This window comes from Rutilus rutilus, assembly GCF_951802725.1.
Source record: "Rutilus rutilus genome assembly, chromosome: 4".
Classification (NCBI taxonomy): Eukaryota; Metazoa; Chordata; class Actinopteri; order Cypriniformes; family Leuciscidae; genus Rutilus; species Rutilus rutilus.
The window spans coordinates 16,529,589-16,556,473 of NC_140212.1; the positions used below are offsets into that span (position 1 = coordinate 16,529,589).

A 26,885-nucleotide genomic window follows, 5' to 3' on the forward strand; every position below is an offset into this window, starting at 1 on the left:
TCTATGTGCTGCCTTGGGAGTACCTTTGTTAGTAATACAATATTTTAAAAGACCCTAGTTTCAGGGTTCCCTTTCAAGGCGGTAACTTCGACATTACGTCAACTGTGACGTATATGGGAACTCCTCCCTTTTCCATTTTGCTGAAATCTTATGGGCTAACGCCAGCTGGGGACAGCTGGCCAATTGACGCGAAGCATGCAAATACTGACAGGCTGCGGGCAGTATAAATGCATGGGTTCGTGGCAATAACGTCAGAATCTCTCTTTTCACGCTAAGAAATCATTGTCATCGTGAAGTTGCATTAGAGGACTAATAGTAATTTTTCTTCGACGCATCCGATGGCTACTACATGCCAGTTATGTGCGGGCCCCTTAGACCCGCCCGACACTCACCCGTTCTGTGTCGCTTGCCTGGGCCTCGCCCACGCTGAAGCGGCACTAACGGACGACACGTGCGCCCACTGCGCCGAGCTGCCAGTGCGCGCCCTCAGAGCCAGAAGGGAAGTGGCTCGATCAGCAGCGGGGATGAGGCCCACTGCCGCCAGCGAGCCGCTGGTGGGCCCTCCCCCACCCGACGACGAGGTCTTCGATGCCGTCAGCTTCGCGGACGCGAGCTTTCGCCCCCCCCACGCCGTCGCGAGCTTCGTCTCCTTTGGGGCTGGTGGGGAAGACGACTCCATGTCACTCTCGGCGTCGGAAAAGGATTGGGCGTCTCTATCCGAACGCCCCGACCAAGAGGGCCCTGCAGACCTCCAGGATGAGCTCGTCAGGGTCCTCGGCAAGGCCGTCTCTGAGCTGGACCTCAAGTGGAGTGCTCCGGACGAGCCAGCCAAGAGCAAGTTGGACACTTGGTTTCTCCAGTCGAGCCGTCGTAAGACTGCATCGAGGAGAAGTACCCCGTTCTTCCCAGACGTTCACGAGCACGTGGTGAGGGCGTGGGCTGCACCCCAATCGGCGCGCACCCACTCGAACACGCAGGCCATGTTCGCGCACGTGGACGGGGCGGAAGCCCACGGATATGTGCGCATGCCCCCCGTCGAGGAGACCGTTGCCGCGCACCTGTGCCCGTCTTCATCTGCACTGGGGTCGGACCGCAGCCTGCCATCCAAGCCGTGCAGGTTCACCGCCCACCAGGCGGATAAGGCCTACGCATCTGCGGGGGAAGCAGCTTCAGCTCTACACGCCATGGCGATACTACAGGTGTTCCAGGCGAAGCTACTTCAATCCCTAGACGACGGCTCAGTGGATGCTGACGTCATCAGGGATCTGCGCGCGGCAACGGACCTCGCGCTGATGGCTACCAAGCGATCTGCTCAAGCCATCGGCCGCTCCATGGGATTCATGGTCGTCCTCAACAGGCACCTATGGCTAACCCTAGCTGACCTGAAGGACACTGACCGCAAGACGCTCCTGAACGCTCCAATCACTCCCTCCGGCCTCTTTGGTGACGCCGTGGAGTCAGTCACGGAGCGTTTTTCTGAGACGCAAAAACGCGCGAAGGCGATGAGCCACGTGATGCCCCGTCGCTCACTCCAGCCATCGGCGAGATCCCGCTCGTCTTCGGCTCCTCGCCAGGCTCAAGGACAGGCTAGACAGCCCGCCGTGGTGCCCCGCCCCGAACCGGACGCCCGTTTCGCCCGCGGCCGGAACAGGCAGTGGACGGGACCTGGGAAAAAACGCCAGGGTCAGAGTCAGAGGAGGAGCCCGCGCCGTGAGAGAACCAGCGCGCCATCCCCGGCTACCAAGCCATCCACCTGACAGAGCGGTCAAGAGGAAGAGAGAGCGTGCGGGGGGGCCCTCCCCCAAACGCCGTGTTCTAAAGCACCATGTCCCCCATGTTACCCCGGGCGACAAGTGCATTGTGTGTGCAAATGTTGTTTCTGCTTGTGTGAGTTCCACAATAAAAACATGTACCCCTGCACAAAAAGAGCTTTTTCTTCCTCTTACACCAAACACTGTGTCACTCGCCCTGCCCCAGAGCAGCGCAGAGTCACAGCCCATAACTATAATGGCCTCTCGAGGGCACGAGAGTGTCAACATTACACCAAGCCCATCGCGAGCCGCCCTCCCGCCAGTGTTTTTAGACTCGCGGGGGCGGGGCTCCAGTCAAAACACATCGTCGCTAAAAAAAGCTACGGCGGCAATAAAGCTAACGCGTCCGCTGTGTCACTTCACGGACGCGTGGGAGGCTATTCCGGGCGTTTCACCGTGGGTACTGGGAATAATTCGGCACGGATATTCTCTCCAGTTCAGACGCAGGCCACCCCGCTTCAACGGCGTGGTCCCGTCACTGACCTCGCCCCAAAACGTTCCCGTTCTGAGACAGGAAGTTCTCAGTCTGCTCGAGAAAGGAGCGATAGAGCGGGTCCCTCCGAGCGAGCAAGAGAGCGGGTTCTACAGCCGTTATTTCGTGGTGCCAAAAAAGGATGGAGGACTCCGTCCGATTCTGGACCTGAGACCCATCAACCGAGCACTTCACAAGCGCGCGTTCAGAATGACAACACTGAAACAGATCCTGGCACAAATTCGTCCCGGGGACTGGTTCGCTTCAGTGGACTTAAAGGACGCCTACTTTCATATTCAAATAGCGACGCGCCACAGGCGTTTCCTGAGGTTTGCTTTCGAAGGAACGGCTTATCAGTATTCGGTGCTACCGTTCGGACTAGCCCTGGCTCCCCGAACATTTTCAAAGTGTGTGGACACAGCGCTCTCCCCCCTCAGATCGAGCGGGATGCGTATCCTGAATTATCTGGACGATTGGCTGATATTAGCCCACTCAAGAGATGTGCTAATCAGTCACGTGGAAACGCTGCTTCGCCACCTGGATACGCTGGGACTGCGTGTGAATATGCAGAAAAGCGTGTTTATTCCGAGTCAGACTATAACTTATCTGGGAGTATGTTTGGACTCGGTGGCGATGCGAGCCCACCTCTCTCAAGAGCGCATAGAGACAATCTCTTCGACCCTGCGCCGTTTCAGACCGGGCAGGTCTGTTTCATTAAGAGAATTTCAGAGGCTCCTGGGACTGATGGCGGCGGCTTCTTCAGTGTGCCATCTGGGTCTGCTGCATATGCGGCCGCTGCAGTTCTGGCTGAGAACCCGAGTTCCGCCGAGGGCGTGGTCTTCAGGCCACAAGCGCATTACGGTCACTCACAGTTGTGTCAACACTCTGAGACCGTGGAGCAACCCGGACATATTCAGCCCAGGAGTTCCTTTGGGTATAGTGACACAACGCACCGTGGTCTCGACGGATGCATCAACCTCGGGCTGGGGAGCAGTGTGCTTAGGCGTGCCTGCCTCAGGCCTGTGGTCGGAGTCACAGAGAGAGTGGCACATAAACCGTTTGGAGTTGGAGGCGGTGTCCTTAGCCCTGGAAGCATTTCGGTCAAAATTGGAGCAGCAACATGTACTGATCCGAACCGACAACACGTCCGTGGTCTCGTACATAAATCGTCAGGGCGGCGTGCGCTCCAGAGCTCTGTTCAAACAGGCAGAGAGTCTCCTGTTGTGGGCGGACCGTCACCTTCTCTCCATAAGAGCGGCGCACATCCCCGGTCTCCTGAACCGTGGAGCAGATATGCTGTCGAGGAACGGGATTCCTCAAGGAGAGTGGAGGCTTCACCCTGGGTCAGCCCAAATGATTTGGGATCGATTCGGGAGGGCGGACGTGGATCTGTTTGCCACAAGCGAGAACACGCACTGTCGGACGTTCTTCTCGCTATCTCACTCCCCACTGTTGGGAGATGCTCTGACATCGCGCTGGCCGGAAGCCAGGCTTTACGCGTTTCCTCCAGTGAAGATTCTGCCTATGGTGTTGTGCAAAATCAGAGAGGAGAGAGCGTCAGTGATCCTCGTGGCCCCGAACTGGCCGAATCAGCCCTGGTTTGCGGACCTGAGAGAGTTAATGGTGGCTCCCCCATGGCGAATCCCCCTCAGGAAGGACCTGCTGTCTCAGGCGAATGGCACGATATGGCACCCCAGCCCCGAGCTGTGGAACCTTCATGTGTGGCCGCTGCGGGGACTTTAGTGGAGCGAAACACTCTGCATTCTCGAGTGCTGAGCACACTCGCGGAGGCGCGCGCGCCTTCAACCAGACGCCTCTACGCTCTGAAATGGGGAGTTTTTACTAAGTGGTGCCAGGACATCGAAATTGACCCGGTGACTAGTTCAGTGTCGGATGTTTTGCGCTTTCTGCAGCACAGAATGGATAGCGGCAGTTTGCCATCAACACTGAAGGTGTATGTAGCTGCTATTGCTGCTTTTCGTTCCCCGGTCGACGGGCAATCGATTGGTAAGCACGCTATGGTGACCAGGTTTCTCAGGGGAGCGAGGAGATTGTGTCCATCACAGCCGCCCTCTGTGCCGCCGTGGGACCTAGCTCTAGTTTTGAGAGCCCTATCTCTACCACCGTTCGAGCCCCTAGCTTCGATTGCGGTCAAGGAGCTCTCTTTAAAGACGGCATTACTCCTGGCTCTTGCCTCAGCGAAGCGCATCGGGGACTTGCACGCGTTCTCGGTGAACGACGACTGCATCTGTTTCGGACCGGGCGATTGCAGCGTCACTCTCCGGCCGAGACCGGGATACGTTCCGAAGTCACTCAATACACCGTTCAGGGCACAAGTTGTTTCCCTGCCCGCCTTATCTGCTGAACCGTCAGCCTCGGATGACGCTGACGCCCAGACCGCTGTGTGCCCGGTCAGGGCTTTGCGGATGTATATGGATCGCTCGGCCGCCTTTCGTCAGTCGGACCAGCTATTCGTGTGCTTTGGTGGATGTAATAAGGGACATGCTGTTTCAAAACAGAGGCTTTCTCACTGGATTGTGGACGCAATTGCTTTGGCTTATAAATGCCAGGGGAAGGATTGTCCCCTTAACATCAGAGCTCATTCTACGAGGGCGGTTGCCTCCTCGTGGGCCTGGTCTAAAGGGATGTCTATCCAGGATTTATGTCTTGCTGCTGGCTGGTCTTCTCAGAACACATTCGCCAGGTTTTACAAGCTGGATGTACGGTCCGTAGCGTCTCAAGTGCTTTCGGTAAGTTGAGTTTACTCATGTACCGTGAAACTGTGATCCAGTGCAGTAGCTACCTTTAGCTAACCTGTTATGGTTATTAGGTTCATACAAGTTGTCACCGCGGAGCCGTCGACACTGTGTTTTCTCTCATGCTTTGAGTGCTTAATGTGTTGTGCCTGCCCTGTCACTGTCAGTGCAGACCTCACGTTAAAATTCTTGGGATATGCAAATTTTGATAGGGTTGAAGCTGCCGTCTCATTGGCCTACCTCGGCCTATCAGATGTGTGTATTTCTAAGCGGTGCGGCTATTGGCTAGGAACTGTTGTATACGCTTATGTGACAAGGGGTTCCCCGTCTGGGCTTATCTTCTCTGCTCTCACGGCGTGATTTTATACAGTTCCCATATACGTCACAGTTGACGTAATGTCGAAGTTACCGCCTTGAAAGGGAACGTCTCCGGTTACTATCGTAACCTCGGTTCCCTGAGAGGCGGGAACGAGACATTACGTTAACCGCCGTGTCGCTGTTTGATCAGCTGTGCCAGCGTTCAGTCGTGATTCTGACGTTATTGCCACGAACCCATGCATTTATACTGCCCGCAGCCTGTCAGTATTTGCATGCTTCGCGTCAATTGGCCAGCTGTCCCCAGCTGGCGTTAGCCCATAAGATTTCAGCAAAATGGAAAAGGGAGGAGTTCCCATATACGTCACAGTTGACGTAATGTCTCGTTCCCGCCTCTCAGGGAACCGAGGTTACGATAGTAACCGGAGACGTTTTCCAATGGATATAATCTGTTGTTGTCAGGATTTTGCTCAGACCTGTGGATTTTCTGCCAGAAAATATTACATAGATAGATTACGTTTGTTTAGCTACACTTTTAGAACAGATTTTAAAGAAATTAAAAAACACATAACAACTGGATCACATCAGTGATTCATACTTATCTTGGGTGCCCATACACTTCTCCCATGTAGTTTCAGCTTTTTCCTGACATTGTCATGTCAAAATAACATTGTTATATCAGATTATAACATAATTTTGATTATAACATAAAAAAAAAACTTCAGAACTTCAGATAATTGTGGAAATTCCAGAGCCTTTAAAGGTTGGGTAGGCAATTTCGGAGAGGCTAGCAATTAGGGATGGGAATTGATAAGAATTTAACGATTCCGATTCCATTATCGATATTGCTTATCGATCCGATTCCTTATCGATTCTCTTATCGATTCTTATTGGGTGAGGGAATAAGTACAAATTTGTTTGTATTAACTCCCTTTAATATCTGATCAAATTGATCATTATCACATTCATTGATCCGGACAAAAAAATAAATAAAACTGCCATTTATGTGCCATAAAAACTAAAAACACAGACTGAAAACAGTTAAGGAAGAGCTTGTGCCTTTTGGAATATTAACAGTGCTAATTTGTATTAGGCTATTGAGTTACTAAAACAATCTTTGTCAAATAATACACAGGTTTTCTTCACATTTTGAACGTTTTTGTTTCCATTTGTTTAATTTCAAGATCTGATGTGACTTATCCATTGTTGTTTTTACATCTACAAAGCTGGGAGCACTAAATGATATTCAGTCACATTATACACGCTTTTAACATTAAATAAAGCACATAAATAGTACCTGATATTATCATTGCCACACTTTGAGATTGTTGTTCCAGCGCGACGTCGCAGTAAAATAGGATCCGTTTCAAATAGAATCGTCGCGTGTCGCGGCTGGTTAAACTTTGATTAACATGGAAAATGATACTTTTTATCGCGTGTCGCGCCGTCGCGTCGGATGTAGTTAGGACGCGGTCAGAGCGCTTCTGCCTCGATGCCATGTTTGCTCATAGTGTTTGCTACGTTCTGAACCAAAACAACGCAGCACGTGTATGACGTCGTGTCACATTTGAACGAGCGGAACCGATAAGCGGAATCGTTAAGCAGGCATACTAACGGTTCCAAGGAATCGATTCACTGGGCACCGGTTCTGAAGAAGAACCGGTTCTCGGTTCCCATCCCTACTAGCAATAGCAAGCTAGCTTTGTAAGCATAAGATCCCACCCTCCCTTCAGAGCGCTCTGCAAAGCCACACCTCCTTCAAAACACATGAACGAGCACAGCAGAGTCTGCAAAGCGCCACAAGAAACTGTGTTAAATGACCTTGTGTCTCAAAGCACATAAAATTACAATAATAATGAATGTAAAAAACCTACAGAGCTCGGACTTACAGAGCTCGGTTTCATTTCGGCCTTGATAGTGTTGCCAGAAAGGCATAAATCTGAGGATGTGAACAAGGTTGCCATCTTGTAATTACGGTTATGGCGTGAACGCAGCATAAGCTCATTGTTTTGGTTCAGGAGGAACCATTAAAGGCAGCTATTGTTTGGTTGTGGTGCTCTGTGACTGTCTGTCTACAACTTTGCATATCCTTAAGGAACGCACTGATGAAGTGTGATGTCTGCGGGAGCAGGTGCGCGGAGGTATGGAAATACATACATTGACAGGCAGGTCAGACATCCTAACATTTTTGGGTCTGAGAACAGAAGATATATGTAATTTTTTTAATATTGAGAACACTTTTATTATTAATTGCTTTTATGATGTGAAGAGAGTTTCAACCAGAATAATAAAAAAGTGTTTATGAAAAAAATTGCCCACCCCACCTTTAAATTGTGGGAAATTCAGTACAGTTAAATGCATAATCCATTCTATATAGAGTGAATTTCTGCATTAGTCTTTCACTGTCAGGTTCATCTGTTGCAATGTGACATGGGCAGTTGGGCTATTTATCAGTCCATTGGATGCCTGATGAGTGTAAAAGAATTTCACTGCACAAGCCTTTGACTTCAACCTCTGTTAAACATTTCATCTGGTTGTTTCTTTGGATAAAAGTATTTTCCTGTCTTTTCTCACTTTTTGCACCGGCTTATGTATAAAACTTTAACATTTTCTGAAGAAGACTTGACTCAAAGTCTTCTTTGCATGAAGAAAGTCATTGCGTCATTTAATCATTCTTTCAAATGACTCTTTTAAATGCACAGATTAATTCAAGAACGACACACCACGCAACAGATTCTGCTGTGGTTTGCAACTGTTTTTGATGGCAGACTAAAAAGAGACTGACAGTTTGTGTCTAAAATGTTCTTAGACGATATTAGCTTCTTGTTTATTGAACTGTGTTGATTGGTCATCAGGATGTTGCAATATACGGTTGCTAAAGTGTTCTGGATGGTTTATAGGTAGTTAAGAAACAAAGATTTGAAGCTTTGCACACACGCACATATATTTATTTATACAAATATAATATGTATAACAATTGCATATCACTTGGTATTTTTTTCACTGTATAATAAGATCAGCTTGTCCAGCCTCAAAAATGCAAGTCATTAATAAGAAAGTCTGTAAGTAAACATATAAAAGGGAAGAGAATCCATTAAAATGAATTGATTGACAATCAAGGAACAAATCAACTTGGCGTGATTTTGTCTATTAGGATGACACGTTTACATGTTACCCACAGACTGAGATTACTCATAAACCAACCAACAAAGGAACTAATTTAAGTATCTACCAAAGTCCTACGTCAGGAAAACCATCAAACCAAATTACAATAACACAGATACAATTTTACCTTTGATTACTGGTGGTCATCAACTACTTGCTGATTTACAGTTTTGCTTCTATAAGACTTCAACTAACAGTACAACTACAGCGCTGCAATGAATAGACATTTTGCCAGCTTTTGACGGCTTGAGTTCAGGGAAAGAAGTTGTGAAATAAAAATGCAATAAAAAATGTTAGAAAATAAACCAAAATGCTGTAGATTACCTTTTTAAATTGATTGTCAAAACAGGACAATGTTAAAATATTTCTAGTGAATGAGGTGGTCGGTTATGTGAAATATAACAATTACTGAACACCACAAAACAATCTTTCAAACCTCTGAGATAATAAACTTGAAAATAGAACTTTAACATAACAAAATACTGTTAAAATGTACCTCCATTTGTAGATATCATGTATCTGTGTTTGACATTCTGTTTGTCTTCAAAGTAAATAATTTCATAATATGAACTATGTCTGAACTTAAATAGAATATTTCTGAATTAGAATTTAATTTCAGGACTAGTGACATCGCAACCATAAAACCGCATCAAAACTGTACAGCTGTTATGCATGCAGGACCTGTTAAAGGTCAAGTGTGTAATTTTCGCTCCACTTGTGCCACAAAACAAAATTGCGAAAATAAGGACTACTTTCAAATAGGTTTCCAGAACACTCCCTTTTATGCCATTGGTTTCCAAACATGAAGTCCAGCCCTAAAATCACGCTATTGATTGGATGCACAAACAAATAGTGTATGCAATGTTCTGATATACCAATGCAGTGTTTACACTTTTTACTTATGGTTAAATTTGTATATTAACGTGGGATCAGAGAGAGTGTTCGGAAAAATTACACACTTTTCCTTTAAAAATGCCCGCCATTCAATATGCCAAATTTCTCTAATAATCTCTGTCAATGGCACTGTGATACAGTGATCTCATAAGAAAATTCTGTGCAAATGGTGTTTATGGTTTAGTCTGACTTATGTCACATGGTGCATAAGATACAGTTTTATATTAACTTTACCCTTGTAAGATGAATCTTCTACACTTAAAGTTCACTTTTTACCCATACTTTGACAGTAGAATGCGACAAAACAAGTGTTATTGCTAAATCTACATTCTTTACAAAATATTCCTTGCTACAATATGGTATAAAATACCTCAGTGTTATCCAATTACGGACTACTGACATAAAAAGCGCTTTCTTTTCACAGAGACACCAGCACCAAAAGAACCCTTCGTTACTGTACAACGCTGTGGCAACAAAAACATAATGAAAATAAAAACAAATTGTTGAACGCTTTATCACATTATCACAAAACTACAAGAGGGACTTTTTAAGAGGGTCACAACTTGCGATTGGTTCCAGACAACTGAAATATGAACAAGTAAGAGTAAAACAATACTCAGTGCTAGCCTTTCTCTATGACATCATGCCACATTTTTCCAAGCACCAATTTGGAACACAGATCATGGAGTTTTCAACCTTTTTGAGTTGTAGGTAGTTGACTGAAAGAGGATAGTCTTCACTGGAGAACAGTAAGGGTCCTCTTCCGAGATCTCTTGGACCTCCTTACATCACATCTGTGAGATTAAGTCTCACCCAGTGTCCTCTACTTTTTCTTCTTTTGGAACAGCCTGTGAAAAACCAAAAGGACAAAAGCTGAGAGACAAGTTTAAAGAGACTGTCAAAACCTTTCCTGATATTTCTGGCTATTTTCTTTATTTAACAGCACGTACACAGGGAAATGTAACAGGCCGGGCTGGAACCTTTAGTTCCATGTGTCCACTATGGCCCAACATGTCAAGGTCAAGTACCCAAGTACCAGTGTTGTAGTCGAGACCCGCTAATTTGAGTCCAAGTCCAGACTGAGACGAAGAGGGTCGAGTTTCAGTCAAGGCCAATAACAAATTCTCCGGAGTCTATGACAAGATCGTGAAAACTTGGTTTTGGACTTGGACTCAAGACGTGAAATGAGTTTGGACTCTAGTACTACAACACTAGCAATTATGTTAGTAGCTGAACATAAATTGGGATTTTCCAATTCTTTAGCTTTATACCAAAATCTGGAGCGCTAGGCTGTCTAGACAGTGTGCTTCTGACATTTTTGGCCGTTCCAAACTTTATATTATTTATGAGATGCTTGTTTTGGGGAAAAGGTGGCATCGCATGCTTCCTTTACAGACAAGTCATTTCCAGAATGCATTATGAAAAGCCTTGAAACATTTTACATTTTCTGCTGATAATTTCGATATTTATTTGATGGCAGGTTACATAAAGTTCACATACTGTTTGGCACATCTCATATTATTTTTCTTTTCAGATATCAGCCCTCTTTTTTAAGCTAGGAAGCATCCTGTTTTGGATGGTTTCTATTGGATATGAGCTTATTTTAGGCTAGGTTCTCAACCCATGTAACTCCACGGTCCCCCATTGTTAAAATCAATACATGCAGACCCCTGAAACCCCCGATAACCTCTTGTACTGCTGAAATAACTAAAACAAGTTTCTTTTAGACATTAGACTTTTTTATTAACAGAAACTTAAGCCAAACGTATACTTCCCTTGTCTGCAATATATATATATCTGATGATTTAGCATTTAATTGTTAAATTGATAAATTCAAGATATTTTGTGCCTCCCCCTTCCCCCAATCTACAATAGATCTTGAACTGATTTTATTTGTTTTTCAGATATGTGTGTGTGTAGTGTGGTTTAGTGTTGGCAGAGTGCTCTCTGGTCACTGTGGCTTTGCTGTTCGGTCCACATGCCAGTCTTGATAGGGGATGATCTGGGGCTCAGCTCTCTCACCATGATCCTCTTGCCCAGACATAATGTCCCAAAAATACTCAGCAGCTCACAAGCACATATGATTTTATAGCCAAGGATTTAGCTACAAGCAAGAGATGCACAAGGAATTCCATTAGGCCTCTGGTGATAAGTGTACAGAGGCCAGTGCCTCTGTGAGAAGTGTATCCACACGGACATGCTTTTGAGTTGGCACTGCTTATAGCTTCATTTTAGGCTTGGATGGTTTCTAAGGCGAGGTTACAATGATGCCAACTATACTGCTGCTTAGAGCTAACTATGGAGGCAATGAGGCGAGAGATGGGCCGAGTATCATTAATACAAGGAGATGTGCTTTGGTCTGTCTGGAAAAGACTCTGACTAATAGAATTCTCTCCTATTGTATTGCATTTGCAAAGGAGAAAGACGTCTCGAGATAATAAGAGTGCTGTTATTTCAGAACAGTGATATTGGAAGTGATAAAGGATGACATACTTTCTCTTTTTAATATAGAAGGGAGGCGCTGTATGAGAAGTTAATATGTGATGTAAAGTTACTTGTAAATTATTTTGATGATGACATATCAATTAGCACCAAATAGAAAAAAATGCCAGTATTTTATAAGCCTGTATAATAAAAAATGTGTTCCTTTTCCTTTAATCCTCCCTTATCGGGCTTATGCTACTCTGAACAATGCCTGAACTTCGTATTTTGAGCACTTCTTGCATTGTTTTTGCCTCTTCACGATGACTCGCTCAATTTAGTAGCATAAGCCCAATAAGGGAGGATTAAAGGAAAAGGAACACATTTTTTATTATGAGGTTATATATACGATCGAACTTTTTTTAATCTTGTAGAAAGAAGTCTCTTGTCAAGCTTGTTGGCCAACCGTGCTGAAACGTGCTGGTAGAACACGTTTGCTTTTTATTCACAGTGGAAAATCCACATGGAATGGAACGGTTTGCAACGACAGCGGTTTGGCCCGATGGTGGAAAAGCGGCTATTGTTGGCTCAAGAATAGTTCAATAAAAAAATTCTGTCATCATTTACCCCCCGTCATGTTGTTCCAAACCTGATGACTTTCCTCTGTGGAACACAAAAGCCAATGTCCAAACCACACTGGGCCCCACTGACAGTATAATGTATGGGACTAAAAAAGTACTACTGAGACTTTTTTTATATCTTCTTTTGTGTTCAACAGAAGAGAGAAAGTAATACACATTTGGAATGATATGAGGGTGAGTAGCCTAAATGATTGTTCATTTTTGGGTGAACTATCCCTTTAATATAAAGCATTACTAAACCAAATGGTTCCATTAGTGAGATTTACAGACTTAAAAGGCCCCTTTAGGTGCAGTAATAAAAAACTATTGATTTCTCATCTAAATAGTTCTTAATTTTCCCTTGAAAGTCCCTTAAGTGTGGTCCTTCAATGTCTGGACAACTGCCTGATAAACAAATCCTTTTTATTGAGCTCAATCTGTGATGTCATCAGCACTCCTCGCCAGCTTCTTCAATAGATTCATTATCTCACATTATGACATAACAGCTGAGTTTCAGACACAATAGCTGTCTGTTTTCAGATCAACGTTCCACTGGTGACAGGCAGCATGCAGTACCAGATCTCCCACAGGCCTCAAGGGTTGGTGGGGCAGCTACCTCTCTGTGTGCCACCCTGTTGAGGTCCTGTTACCCTTAAAGCAATGAAAAGCCTCACCTACGACATGTGGTTCTGCTGGGCGGCCAGGTTTTGCTGCTGCTGTTGCTGCATGAGCAGCTGCTGCTGTTGGCGTCTGCGGGCGGTACGGAGCTTCTCGAACCTCGCCTCCATCTCCTCCAGGACTTTCGGGGTGTAACGCACCACCAGTTTGACACTGTCCTTGGCTGCTTTCAGTAACTCCACAGCCTTCTCGTGGTGTTCACCCTCGACGCTCTGAAGAAAATAATTCAGTTGTCAGTTTTTCAGAGCAAACTGTTGTTCATTTCATCTAAATCAAAGGAATGCTTCGTCTCTCTTTGCACGTCCAATGATTTGTTGATGGCTCCTGGAACTTTATTGTATCCAAACTCATAGTTTTTTGTCAGATCAAAACTGCAGTAGAAAATGGTCCACGGTGATGAACATTCAATTACATTTTGGCACAAAAGAGCCATTCATTTCCTATTAGCTCAGGAACCGTAACATGTTTGATTTAATGAGAAATTGCTTCTCAAATGCTGTTCCAAATGCCTTCCTTTACAGTCTTTGACGCAAATGAAATCAAATGGATCCTCAGTCATCTTCGAGCGAGTAAGCAGTGGACATTAGTTTCTATAAACTCAAATTACTCCTTCATGTAATAAAATTTTAACAATCTGGAATGTCGGCAGAGAAGAGCAAAGAAACTGGCTTCAAAATGCTTCCCTGCAGCAGACAGCTTTTTTACTGAAAGATTCATTCGGATTTATTCAAAGATTCATTCTCATCTGGCTTCAGTGACAGTCTGACACATCTTAAACTTTACAGTGATTTATGAAAAGATTAAGTATTTTGAAATCTGTCCTTTTCAGTTTTACAAACAGTCCTGCTGTAAGCTTTCTTATTTGTCCACATTTAGCATTTTAAAATGTCAAGCTTAGCCTTAGTAGAATGAAAGATTACAAAGTGTTAGTCTCTAATGGGTCTGAGATAAAAACAGCTGCAAAAATATATTTATTAGCATATTACGCCATGATGGGATCAGCCTTGGAGACTGCTGGAAATTCACTGAGATCAATGTAAAAATCTTTCTGCTGTAATAATCTCACTTCAGTCCAAACTGATCTGTATCAATTAAAAAGCCAGTGGGCCCTACAGCATGATGGCATCTTATTTGACAGCTCTACACAGCAAAAAAATGGACTTTACAGAAAATTTTAATTATTTTTGTTGCACAAACAATTAAGTTGTTTTCCCTACTTCATCTGTAAAAAAAAAAACAAAAAAGAAGAAAAAAAAACCTCCTACATTTTGTGAAATGCTTCCTTTGTGCATTTAAGGATAATTGATCTAAACACTGACAGGTCATTCTTACTATGCAGTAACGTTTCATGTCCACATCATGCATGTCGAAATATATTGGATAAAATATATAAAACTCACTAAGTAAACAGTGAAGTGAATTTTAAATAGTTTTACTACTTAAGTTTAAGGATATGTTCCCGTTTTGTGTAATTTTCCCATATTCTAACTTGAATTTTTTTTATAGGGTTTCACTTTCCATCCTGCATAAGTGATGACATCATCCTCAAAGAAGTGCAATTCTTTTCAATGTCAAAACAGCGCATGCTACAGTAAGTATTAGCAATGCACTGCACTGATAAATTCTGTGATGTTTCATGGTATTAGCTGATTTGTCTTAATTTTCCATCTTATTTTATACAAGAATAGATGATAATATAGTGATATAGGTATATTAATAAAAAGTAGTTAAAATATCTACCGTTAATGAACTTTGAGTTAATACCCTCATGTCTTTTGCTCTTAATTTCCATTTTGTTAAGTTCCATCCAATTATGCATAATGCATAATGCATTCTTGCCATTGTATGAATAACAAAAACATAATAGTTTCTCAGCTTTTAAAGTCTTGTATATCTTTTATTTATTTATATAGAAATAGGTATGTCCTTACAGAGTACAAAAGACTATGTATAACAGGAACATCCCTGGCAACTCACCACTCCATTGACGGACAAGAGTTGGTCTCCTCTCTTAAGACCACCATGCCTCTCAGCCACGCCCCCAGGGATGATGCGTGAGATGTAGATCGGTGAGTTCTGCTCTTTTCCACCCATCACATTGAAGCCAAGCCCCTCGTCCGTCTTGGGCAGCTCCACCACCCTCGGGTGGGAATGACCCTCACTGGCTGCGAATGCCGCCACTGTTGCCTGGTGGGAACCAAAGAGTTCAAAGTGTCAGTGAATGTGAAATGTGACAAGATAAGATACAAGATAATATGGCCATTCTGAGATTGTCAGATTCGTCAAGATATTTATTAGATATTTAAAACTTAACCGTAGCTATGTTTCCATCAACCTATTTTTATGTGCATTTTGGGATATCGCATAAATAAAATGGATGTAAATGCCAACATGCACATACATTCTAAAGATACACATAAAAAATGTAGTCGGATAAATTACGTGCATAAACTACGATGGAAACACATTTACCGAATAAATTCCTCGATGCACATCAAAAAAGTCATGTGACTTTGCGTGATGAGACGGCATAACTGGACTAATCAGTGGACCGAATTCGTTGCACAGCTTCTGAAAAGCTGTTTTGGTCATTCTGAAATGCCTGAGCAAAGTCTGTCGTCAAAGTGGTTTAGTATAATTCCCTTCCAGAACTGTCTTACAATGACTGCATTCCCAAACAACAGGTATCCGCCTCAAAAAGCAAAATAACATGACTGTGTTTATTGCGTTTCGTCTGTGCGCTCTTAGGCGCAAGTAATTTATTATATACTAAAATTATATATGTGGCTTCTACTTTTCTTAGTGATATTTAGTGCCAGTTTATCAGGAAGCTAAATTTTGTTCTCTCCGACACATTGGATGGAAACAGTGCTTCATTCGCAAATGTTTTATGCGATATTACAAATGGATGGATAGCTACTGATGCACATTTCAACATGGATTGTTTTGTGATCAGTTGTACATTATACTGTATCGTATGTAGTCTAAACATTATATGGCCAAAATATGCCAACCTGCTCTTCAGAAATAAGCATCAGTATTGTTCCTTTAAAAAAACTAAAACAAAAAAACAGTTGATGTTGCTAAGAATAAGGAATCTCCTTTGCATTCAAGACAGCAATTCTAGTGTGCTATATGGCTCTTATACAAGATCTGTATAGCTGACTAGCATGAGACCCCTTTTAAAACACTTTAAGGTGGATTGATATTCAAGGACCAATAACCTCTAAATCCAATATTCTCACCAAGCTTCCGATACTACACTCTTAAAAGCCAAATTAAACATCTCCACATTGGCTTTACACAGACCTTTAGATTGACTCTCTTAGACTGTGGTCGAGCTGATATATCAGCAAAGGGAAAGTGTCCGGGTGTCTACACACTTCTGGTCATGTAGTGCATCTCTGAAAGTTTTTTTCACAGCCTGTAAGAGCATCTCAACATGTTCTATTTGTGCTGTGAATTCAGCCTGCATTGTCATCTGAATTCCTGAGAATTCAGAGCTTGTTAGCCAGGCGCAACCACCAGGAGACTGAGAATGTCAAGGAAGACAAAAGTACTTCCCGCTGAGCCAAACTGTAGCTACAGGTGCAGCACTGTGGGGGCCTTGCTCATTATTAAGGCATTCATATACAGGGAACAGTGAGAAAAAACACCAAGGATTTTCAGAGACTTTTCAAGGCGCCAGATTCCCAAATGGCAAACCAAGCCGTTTTCTGATCTCTGAAACTGAAAGAACAGCACCTTCCCTGTCTCGTGTGTTTCGTGTCAGGCTAAAGAAAATGCAGTTTGAAAGTGCTCTGCATGCAAGACACCCTTTTCCCAGTTGCTCAACCTTCACAGCTACTTCCTCTCTGAGGGAAAAAGACACAAGTCGATATATAACAAACATCTTTAAAGCCTAGACTCTTTCATTTGCTTTGCCGAAATGTAAATCATCAGGTTGCTGTGTTTTTTTTTTACACACTCAAAGTTGCCTGGTTTTATTTATTTAAGTTTTGAAAAATCTTCATGCAACTCTATCAGTAGTTACAACAGCTGTCAATACCAAAAAAGGACAAAAAAACACAACAAAAAAACACCCTAAAAGATTACAATTTAATTTGTTATTCCCTGAAAATCTTTCTCTCAGTTTAAGCTCCAAAATATCTCTTAAAATAAATAGCTCTTCAAAATTTGCATGCTGAGACGTCACCAGGTTTGAAGTAAATAGCCCTATTTAGACGTGACTAGATTTCTAAATGATGTTTGAGGTACAATTCTTATCACCCGACATCTGTGATTTCATGTACCGATTTGGACGGAACTAACATCTCCGTGTTTATTACAGAGCTGTTTTCTAGATGTGAGCATTACAGTAAGTCATCTGTGCTTGCGTGCATCACAGATATGTGTTTTAATTAATTACTTATTGATACAACTTTGATTTATTATTAAAACCCTATTTAAATAAACTTCACAGTTTATAGAAGTGGCTGTTTATAATAAACCCACATATTGAAATGAAATGAAAGTATGCAAAAGATTGGTGTGCAAACGGTAGGTCAGGTAAGTCAAAAACTCATGAAGAGAAATAATACAATGGAGTATAATACAATATCGGCTATCACAGAAATTCACATCCGGACAGGATTAGATTTCTCAGAGGACCGTTGATTTTGCCGAAAAACAGTAGGTAATTTGCCCATGGAATTTTGAGGTTGTGTGAGAAAAACACAGACAAAAGTAGATTCGGATGGGATTAAAATCACAAAGTACACCTATGAAACAAATTTCTCTTACATCCTCCATGAAACCTAGTCCTGTCCGAATCGGGCTAGTGACATAAAAGCCGCTTTCCCGGGCCAAAACCATTATCTTTGCTTAACCATTCCATTTTGTGCTGATCTGCCCCAGCTGGTACGTTTATGGTTTCATTTTCCACTGTGGGGCTGATAAAGGAGCTCTTTGGAATATAGAATGCGTCGGTCATTGCCTCGGGAACGCAAGAGTTTACTGACAATATTGGATCTAAAAAGCGACCGCGTTATGGAGGACGATCGGAAATTTATGTCAGTTTTATTATTAATGTGTGTTTATGTCACTCAAATAGTGCGCATAGCCAAATAAATATATTTTTTAATTCTACAGCATTAACCTCTATTTATTTTCATTGTATGGAAAAGAGCAGTATGAACATTTTTCAGAATTTCTGTTTTTGTGTTCCACAGAAAAATAACAGCATACAGGTCTGGAATGGGGTCAGTAAAAAAAGAATGGGTGAGGTAACCATTTAATGCCAACTGAAAGAATTATAGGACATCAGATAACCCAGTAGTATTCACAAATATTCTGAGCAATGGTCCACTCAAGCCCATTGTAAGCCTTACAAATTACATCTTAAATAATTACACACACTTCAAGAATCTCCATTGGTAATGAATATTGGCTTTTAACATTTACATCAGCAATGCATTCGGAATGCACTTGGCGTACGGATAGAAAAAAAATGCATCCCGGAGTAGCCGACTGGAGCTCATTGACAATTGCTGCAGGGGATCCCAAAGGATAACTGGGGCTTTTAGAACTGTTCTTCATCCTATTTATGTGCCATCGATTGAAATCTGCCCCAACGGCATGCAGACGCAAGCTGCTCACACATGCTAATTGCCCTTTTGCTAGTGATTCGAGTCCAATATGCTTTTCGAAACCTGTAGTAACTTTTCAAAGTGACCAAGTGAGGTGCTTTGAGGCACTCTAAGACTTTTGTAATTTACATCCTGCATTAGAAATTTAATTGATATGCTAATTCTGCTCATCTTGCGAGACCTGCTCGCTGAGCATACTAATTACAGTAAGTGCTGCTGTTTTCTGTAAAAGTGCCATTGCTATAGTATAGCTCCATATTATTACAACACCCCTCAAATGAGTCACACTATTGGTTAAAGTTATTGCTTTGTTTTCAGTATTTTGAAATCGAAAGCCTAAATGTCATTGACAATAAATACAACAGTGTCTAAATGTTTGCAAGTGCCATTAAAAATGTATTATGACTCTAAATCAATGACAAGGACATTAATTCATAAAAATTATGAAAGTGTTTGCTGTGCATGAATTGCCAAACAATCAACAGATTAGGCACAGGAAAGTCATTTTAGATCATAAAACCATAATACCAAAATATACTCTGAAACTTGTCCTTCAGGATATGGACCTAATTAAATATAAGGTCATAAATTTGTTTTTTATTTCCCCTGAGGCTCACTTATAGTGTTAGTCAAGATTGTTTTGCATCTTTAGTCACTCACTTTACAAATGTTATGCAGAGCCTCATGTGCAGCCAGGAACAACTCACCGTTTTATTATTATTATTATGCCCTTAAAAGCACCCGGAAAACTTGTACCTTGTACCTTTTATTACGACATGTCATGCTTTTAAGTCTTAAACATAATGTTGAAGTAGCCTAAACAGAACAAAATAATTATATTGTGAAAAATAAACACAAATACATACATCTGAATTCAAAATGATGAAAATTATTCATTTCTATTACATGTATGTAAGATATCAAAACTAAATGTTTGTGAAATTCAAGTGATTAACTTCACACTTGTAGTTGTTTTGTACACCTCTAAAATTGAATTACAGCATGTCAAATTAAAATAACTTTCCAAATCACATTATAATGCACTACAGACCTGCTTTCCACTCACTGATCTCTATACTATAGAGAGATGATCTATATTATAGACCAGTATTTCCCTCAATGTTTCAAATTGACACGCCCCTTCCAACATCACAACTCTGCAACTCATCTAGAATTCCAAGCTTCCCAATTTTAAATACGACTTTTTCGGCCATTCATGTGCTCGGAACTTGTAATTACGATATTTACATCCCCACTTGAAGGGCACATTACTCTTAGTTATATACCTGGAATATAACTGGAATAAAAGCGTTTTATCCTGGCATTATGAATAGTATCTATCCTACTTCCTCCTTATTAATATACTCCTAATTATGCCACTTGAAGGGCACATTACTCTTAGTTACTGTATATACCTGGAATATAACTGGAATAAAGCGCCTTATCCTGGCATTATGAATAGTATCTATCCTACTTCCTCCTTATTAATTAACCATGACTTGGTGGCATCCTTAATGAGTAAATGTGGGCGGTCATGTTCAACAATGGTCTTTTATGACAAGGGAGGAAGTTTTCATTTCTTCAACTGTCAGTTCCATACATCAAAGTCTTTAATTTGAATCATGTAAAAGTAAAGATCAAGTAAAATTTGCCCCCTTTAAAATGCATTAATTAGTTTGTCTCTGTAGACGTTTTAACATTTCAGATATTGAAATGCAAAGATAACGAAGCCCTCAATAACTAAGTCATCTGTTTTTACTCAGATTTGCATAATTACTAGACAATTACCCTGAACGCAAGCCTAATTGGGATCAAAAAACAATTACAACAACACCCACAAGAGCGGCCTATTGAGCTACTCAAAATAGGTATCGCAGGGTACTGCTCAGCATCCTTTGTAGCATCCAAGTCTGCTGGTCTGTGTATCCATGCAGAGAGAGATGGTGGGCGGAACTCTCTGGACGGCAGGGTGGCCTTTAACTGGCAGGGCTCTAGCATTTGGCCGATTGGTGTATATCCCTGTATGCGAAGTAGGGATGTGCAAAGTACATATTTTCATAATCATCCAGTTGGTGAGTTGCCTGAATGACTAGTGGACTATTCAGTTTTAAAGAGCCCTAATTTGGCTAGTTTCAGATTCAACCAATCAGGGTCAGGATTCTTTCATTCAAACATAGCAGGAATGGAACAGAACAGAAGGCTTAAGACCTATTTAAAGGCAAGTTTCTTGTCAATAGTCAATCAGACATCTGGCACTCCGCAGTGACTAAAAGATAGGGAAAAATTACACAGTGCTTAAAAAAACTACCAATTGGGATTGTGACCCATCCCTAAAGAAACCCAGTATTGTGGTGTGGCTGAAATTCTCCTACTAAAAATTCAGCAAGGCACTTCTGATCATCCAGTACTCAGCAAACCCCCCCCCCCCCCCCCCTTCTTTTTTATGTTTCCTCTCTTTTTCACAAGATTGCACTCTTTACACAGTATGAATTTGAATGAATGCTGTTTCAGTGACAGTGTCTGAAGAGCAACTGCATGCAGGTCTGGCTAATTGCTGATTGTTTATCAAATCAAGACAGTTTGCGGAGGAACATTTGAAAATGTTCTTAGTTAATGGATTTCTTCTGGATGTCAGAAAAGGGCCATTATTAGTTTAGCAGATGTAATTATGCTGTATGCGTAATACAGAAACACAGTGGGGTGATGTGGAAATAAATAAACTCAGACGTACCTTAGCTGTGGCACGTGCTTGATACTCCGGACATCCATTCACTGTTATCGTTTCATGCATATACTGATAGACCTATTCAAATAAACAGGGAAAAAGAGACTTTTTTAGTTTCAGTTCCTCTACAGTTATCAAAATTACATAAAACATGGTTAAATAGCAATAAGGCATTCTGCAACAATACAATGTTACTTCTTATCATATTACTTCTTTGGATGCAGCCTACTGTCATGGCAAAGAAACAGTTTGAAAATGAATTTTGCTTAGCGAGTTAAAGTTAGTTAAACTGTCGATCTATTTATAGATATCTACCTGAATGATAACATCTGGTTTGTGGTCACATTAGCAAATCTTTTGCGAAATTCTGTGGGCAAAGTAGGTCCAATGTCAATAGTATAGTGGTGCATGAAGCAGAGGTAGAGGTAACTTCCAAACCAAGCAGCTTTAATAGGAAAATCGCATTGTATCCTATTGAGATGACTGCATTTAACTGTATAAAGGGAAACGTGACCGCACCGCAAGAGTGTATACAAATATGTTTGACAGGACTCCATTCTTGCGATGCACTGGCTAAGCATTTTCTTGTGTTTATGTACTTGCGCTAATTTGTTTCTGAAATGTGAATAAAAAATTCAAGAAGGAGCACCTGTGGCTGCACTGTGGTGTTCAAATTCTACGGCAGCAATGAGAACTCAGTCTACATGACCAAAAATAGTTAGACATTTTTGTCATGAATAATTCTTAGATTTATGCTTCTTTCAGTTTCTGCAAACCTTTATAATGCTTTTATAGTTTGGTTTAAAGAGCAAAGAGAGCTTAATCCAGTTCCATAGACTCTAATGTCTCATTTCTAAAGCGCACACTGCACACATGCAACGGCTTTCATCACCGATTCTATATTTTCACAAACAGGTGCATGTACAGAGCCCTTATCTGCTTTCACACCACTCAGGGATGAGACTATTAGCTTGAGGTCCTTTGAGGATTTGAAGAACCTATGTTTATCTCATTAACCAGCGCTTCTGAAACGCAGCTGGTGCTACAGGAAGCTCTGTCTCCCTCTCTCTGTCTCTCCTAAATAACAAGTTTCTCTTTAATTTGTCCTCCAGCACCTTGGGCAGAATCTTTAGCTGTTTAACTAACCTCCTACTGAGAGATTAGTGTGATAAAATACATTTACAGTAAAACGTATCTTTATATGCCTGTTACTCTGTGGCTTTGATCCACTCACTCTAAACCTTCTCAACAGGCAGGAACTATCGGATGGCCTTTAGAAACGTCTTGAAAAGAAAGGAAAGAGGTTGCTAAATGTCTACAATTACAAAATAGAGTATGTTACTAAGGAGAGGTGACATCCTACATGTGAAATATGCTCAACTCCGAAAGCTGCGCTGTTATATATTTCAGCACAGCATATTCTAGAGCAAATTGTACATCTTATATATTTGTCGCAGTTGTTATTTTATGCATCTCACTTGCTGTCTTTTTAAAAATACAGCATGTTTGGAAAGCCTCTTGAGGTTTTGCTCCAAGTGCAATAAAGTCTTGCCCTGCAAGGCATCATGGAACAACCAACTGTGGCATATTATATGATAATCTAATAAAAGAAAATATCTTAATCATCTATAGTATATAACTATTAAAGGGATAGTTCACCCAAAAATGAAAATGCTGTCATCATTTACTCACCCTCATGTTGTTCCAAACCTGTATGATTTCCTTTCTTCTGCTGAACACAAAAGAAGATATTTTAAAGAAGGTTGGTAATTAAACAGTTGCTGGTCTCCATTGACTTCCATAGTATTTTTTTTTCCTACTATGGAAGTCAATAGGGTCCATCAGTCGTTTGGTTACCGACTTTCTTCAAAATATCTTCTTTTGTGTTCAGCAGAAGAAAGAAAGTCATACAGGTTTGGAACAACATGAGGGTGAGTAAATGAGGACAGCATTTTCATTTTTGGGTGAACTATCCCTTTAATATATCTATTCATTTTTTTAGCTGCTTATGTTTAGTTCAATGACAATTAAGTGAAACTTCAATCAATTTACCTTTATTGACTGAACTTCAATAGATCTGTGAGGGATCAATGCAACCAGATGGAACAAATCAATAGATTAAAGACCTAAGTAAATCTTTCAGGAGCTATACGTGCATGCATGTGTGTTCCCACGGTTGGAGGATTGTGTGTTTTTTAATTGCATCTTGATAAGGTCAAGCTATTTCAGTGTGCTATTCATATGCTGTATACAAAAACAGATAGTGGTAGATGTGCAAATCAGATTTATTTTGGTTTTGAACTAACTAAGAAAGCAATTAAATTAAAGCTATAAAACAAAGCCAACTCTGAAAAAACTTTTTGTTGCTTGTCAACGTCTATTTGTGATCTGAGATTGCGAAAACACACCTTGGGAACTATTTTATGTCATACTTTATTGGAAGACAATTTATTTGTGTTTGGTAATGTGATTTATAAGGCAGTCAGCAAGGGTAATAGGGCTCTATTTAACCACTGTTCTCAAATTCCACTTTCATTAATATCAATAAAATAATATAATACAATTTTGATGATTTTCATTACCACATTATGGTAATGAGGATTTGTCGGAAAATGTACTTAATTGTCAATAAAATAATGTTACAATGAAAGAAATGTGATGGTCCTAAAAACAGGTGTACATTTCTTTACACAAAATATAATTTCTTATTTATTTATTGTGGTTTTGAGGTGAAATGTGAGCTGCACATTATTTAGTGTCATTCTTCCAGTTTTCCTATGTCTACCTAGAATCATGTCCTTGCTTCTCTGTCTTCCTGTCTCCCATGTCTCAAGGGATCACTCTGTTTCCTCTAAGCTCACTCTGTGTTCGGTTGGCTTTTATCTGTTTTACCTCCAGTGAGATCGACACACACAGAGGTGTATCACTCTGCTTTTTCACTACTCTGCCCGATGGAAAAACCCACCCACAGGCCGCAATGAGGTACTTTGTGTAACCATGGTGCCCTGTCTATAAAGAGAAATATGATTTCAGTTGTTCTCATTTGAAACCTTGTTCTCCCTCCTCTCTCTTAAATCTTCTCACACTGCTCAAATTCAGTCAGGCAATTCATTGAAGCCCGATTCACAGCAATGCTTCTCATTTGCAAACCATCCCACCAAGCGCAAAGAGGCTATTCCACATAAACACACAATTAATAAAGAGAGAGACTGACATCTCTGACCCTGTAGCAGCGGCGTAGGCATTGATGGACTAAGCTCTCAGTTAATAATGGCCCTGTTGTCATATTCCTCTGAGAGTTGCATTTGAAATCATCCACGTTTGCTGTGGTGACAGACTGGGCTGTGGGAAATGATTTTCACAACATAAAAGCATTCCATCATTTCTTAAAGAGATCATTGTAGGCATTGTAATCTGACATTCAAAAAGAATGCAGTAGATCAGATACCACTAGAAATCAGGACAAAATCTAAAATTAGACTTCTTTTGTCTATACAAAAGCTTTGAATATATAAAATGTACAGCTTATATAAAATGTATTGCTTTACTGTAAAAACATTTTTTGAGCGTAAAATATTTGACCAACAATCAGCAGCATACTGTAGATCCTGTCTGTGTAAAGCTAAACTTGTACTCAATATGCTAAATTTCTTCTTCTTTTTTTGAGGAGACATGAGAGATGAAGAATAAGTGATTTTAAGTGGGTATGTTCTGGCCACTGTTGTCCTCGTTTTGGCAATCATTTCACATGGCTAAGTGAGCTTGATGACTCATCTGAATAGGCCAGAGTGAGACCTCTTGTCTTGAAGCACCATCGTTTCTGATAGTCTTGATCTTGGAGTTCTCTCATTTTTCATCTCATTTTTTCCTTCTTTAGATGTTATTGGTTGAGGACATTCTCACGGCACATTTTGTCATATTGACATTGTCCCTGCATTGCAGAGCTTTGCGGTTGGCACTGTAAATTGAGCCGACGCTGTGTCCTTTCACACTCTCGTTATGGGAATGTAAGAGACAGATTGCACCATATGATACCTTGCACAATTGCCGGGCCATGAAATGAGCTCATAGGGCATCCATGCACAGCTTGATGAAACTTGGCCTGATGGATCCTGGGAGTGTGAATTGATGTCCAACCAAAAGTATTATTACATTAATGAACCGTTATTTTTGATTGATGAGAAACTTTGCTACAAAATAATACTGTACTTAACAATTCATCTGTTGTGTCAGCTGGTGTGTAGCAACCTATAAACTGACTCTCATATCCAATCTGAAGCATGTCTCTACAGATGTTCCAAGCCCGGTTTTGGCACATTTCCTCATGCATAGTCATAGCCATATTAATCTCAGCCACAGACTGTATACCAGCAAACCGTTTATGGACCATCTGATCCATATTACCCACAAAAATGGCAAGAGCTTTCACAAAATCACAAGCTACAATCTGGTTTCACACAGTTTTTTCTTCTTCACGATCCACTGTTTTTCATAAGGTATCAGACTTTGCACTTCTGAGGCAGAAAAGGGAACACCAACGTGGAGACAATAGTGTGTAGAGCCAGGGCGGAGACGGGAATAGCCAGAGGATGACCCCGAGTCAAGCCACGATGAAGGCCCGCGGTGGATGCACGATTAAGGAACCAAGATAGAACCAGGAGCCCGACTGAGTGAGGTGGAGACGTGCAAAGTGGAGACCCAGGAGGAGCAGAGATGGAGACCCACGGTGACAGTGAAGGCCTGGAGGACCAAGGCAGACCTGGGCGGAGTCGGTGCAACTGAGGACAATGGTGGAACCAGAGGGAAGGAGGAGCCCAGCGGGATGAAGGGATGGAGAGTCGAGGCACAGCTGGAGACTCTGAAGTCCGAGGCACAGCCAGAGCGACGATTGACCAAGGTGGAGCCAGAGGGATGAGGGAGCCCGAGAGGTGGAGCCAGAGGGATGAGGGCGCCCGAGAGGTGGAGCCAGAGGGATGAGGGAGCCCGAGAGGTGGAGCCAAAGGGATGAGGGAGCCCGAGAGGTGGAGCCAGAGGGATGGGAGTCCAAGGTCGACACTATAAGAGTAGGGAATACCATACCACAGCTATAATGATCATGACACAGAGGAACGATATTGTTGGAATAAGAATGATTTTTTTTTTCTTGATAATGAAAAATAAAAATTGACAGCTAATCAGAATCCACATGACTTTAAAGAGCTTGAGCGTTTAAAGCAGCAAATGACATAACTGCAGTGTGTGCTTATAATAAACAGAACAATATTATCCCTTAGTGTCGACGCTAATTTAGTAATCATTATTGTTAACTTTATTGTTCTTTTTGTGAACGAGCCAGTGATAAAATCAAAATGCAAAATGCACTTCCATAGCCAGTAAGTGTTGACATATTTTCTCAATTCAC

General features: G+C 41.8%; 1 protein-coding gene across 2 annotated transcripts in view; it reads right to left on the reverse strand.

The window, feature by feature from the left end:
* Positions 1 to 8,254: 8,254 nt before the first annotated feature.
* The window catches only part of lin7a (lin-7 homolog A (C. elegans)), a 38,971-nt gene continuing 20,340 nt past the window's right edge, over positions 8,255 to 26,885 (reverse strand). The window contains exons 3-6 of one of the 2 annotated variants that reach the window (XM_084406917.1): positions 21,491 to 21,562; positions 15,110 to 15,319; positions 13,129 to 13,344; positions 8,255 to 10,261 (exon numbers count right to left, since the gene is read on the reverse strand). In XM_084406917.1, the coding sequence (XP_084263043.1) occupies positions 13,129 to 13,344; positions 15,110 to 15,319; positions 21,491 to 21,562 (498 nt within the window). In that variant the 3' untranslated portion in view covers positions 8,255 to 10,261. The remainder of the gene's footprint in view (positions 10,262 to 13,128; positions 13,345 to 15,109; positions 15,320 to 21,490; positions 21,563 to 26,885) is intronic. The other variant, XM_084406916.1, reaches the window with a different exon arrangement.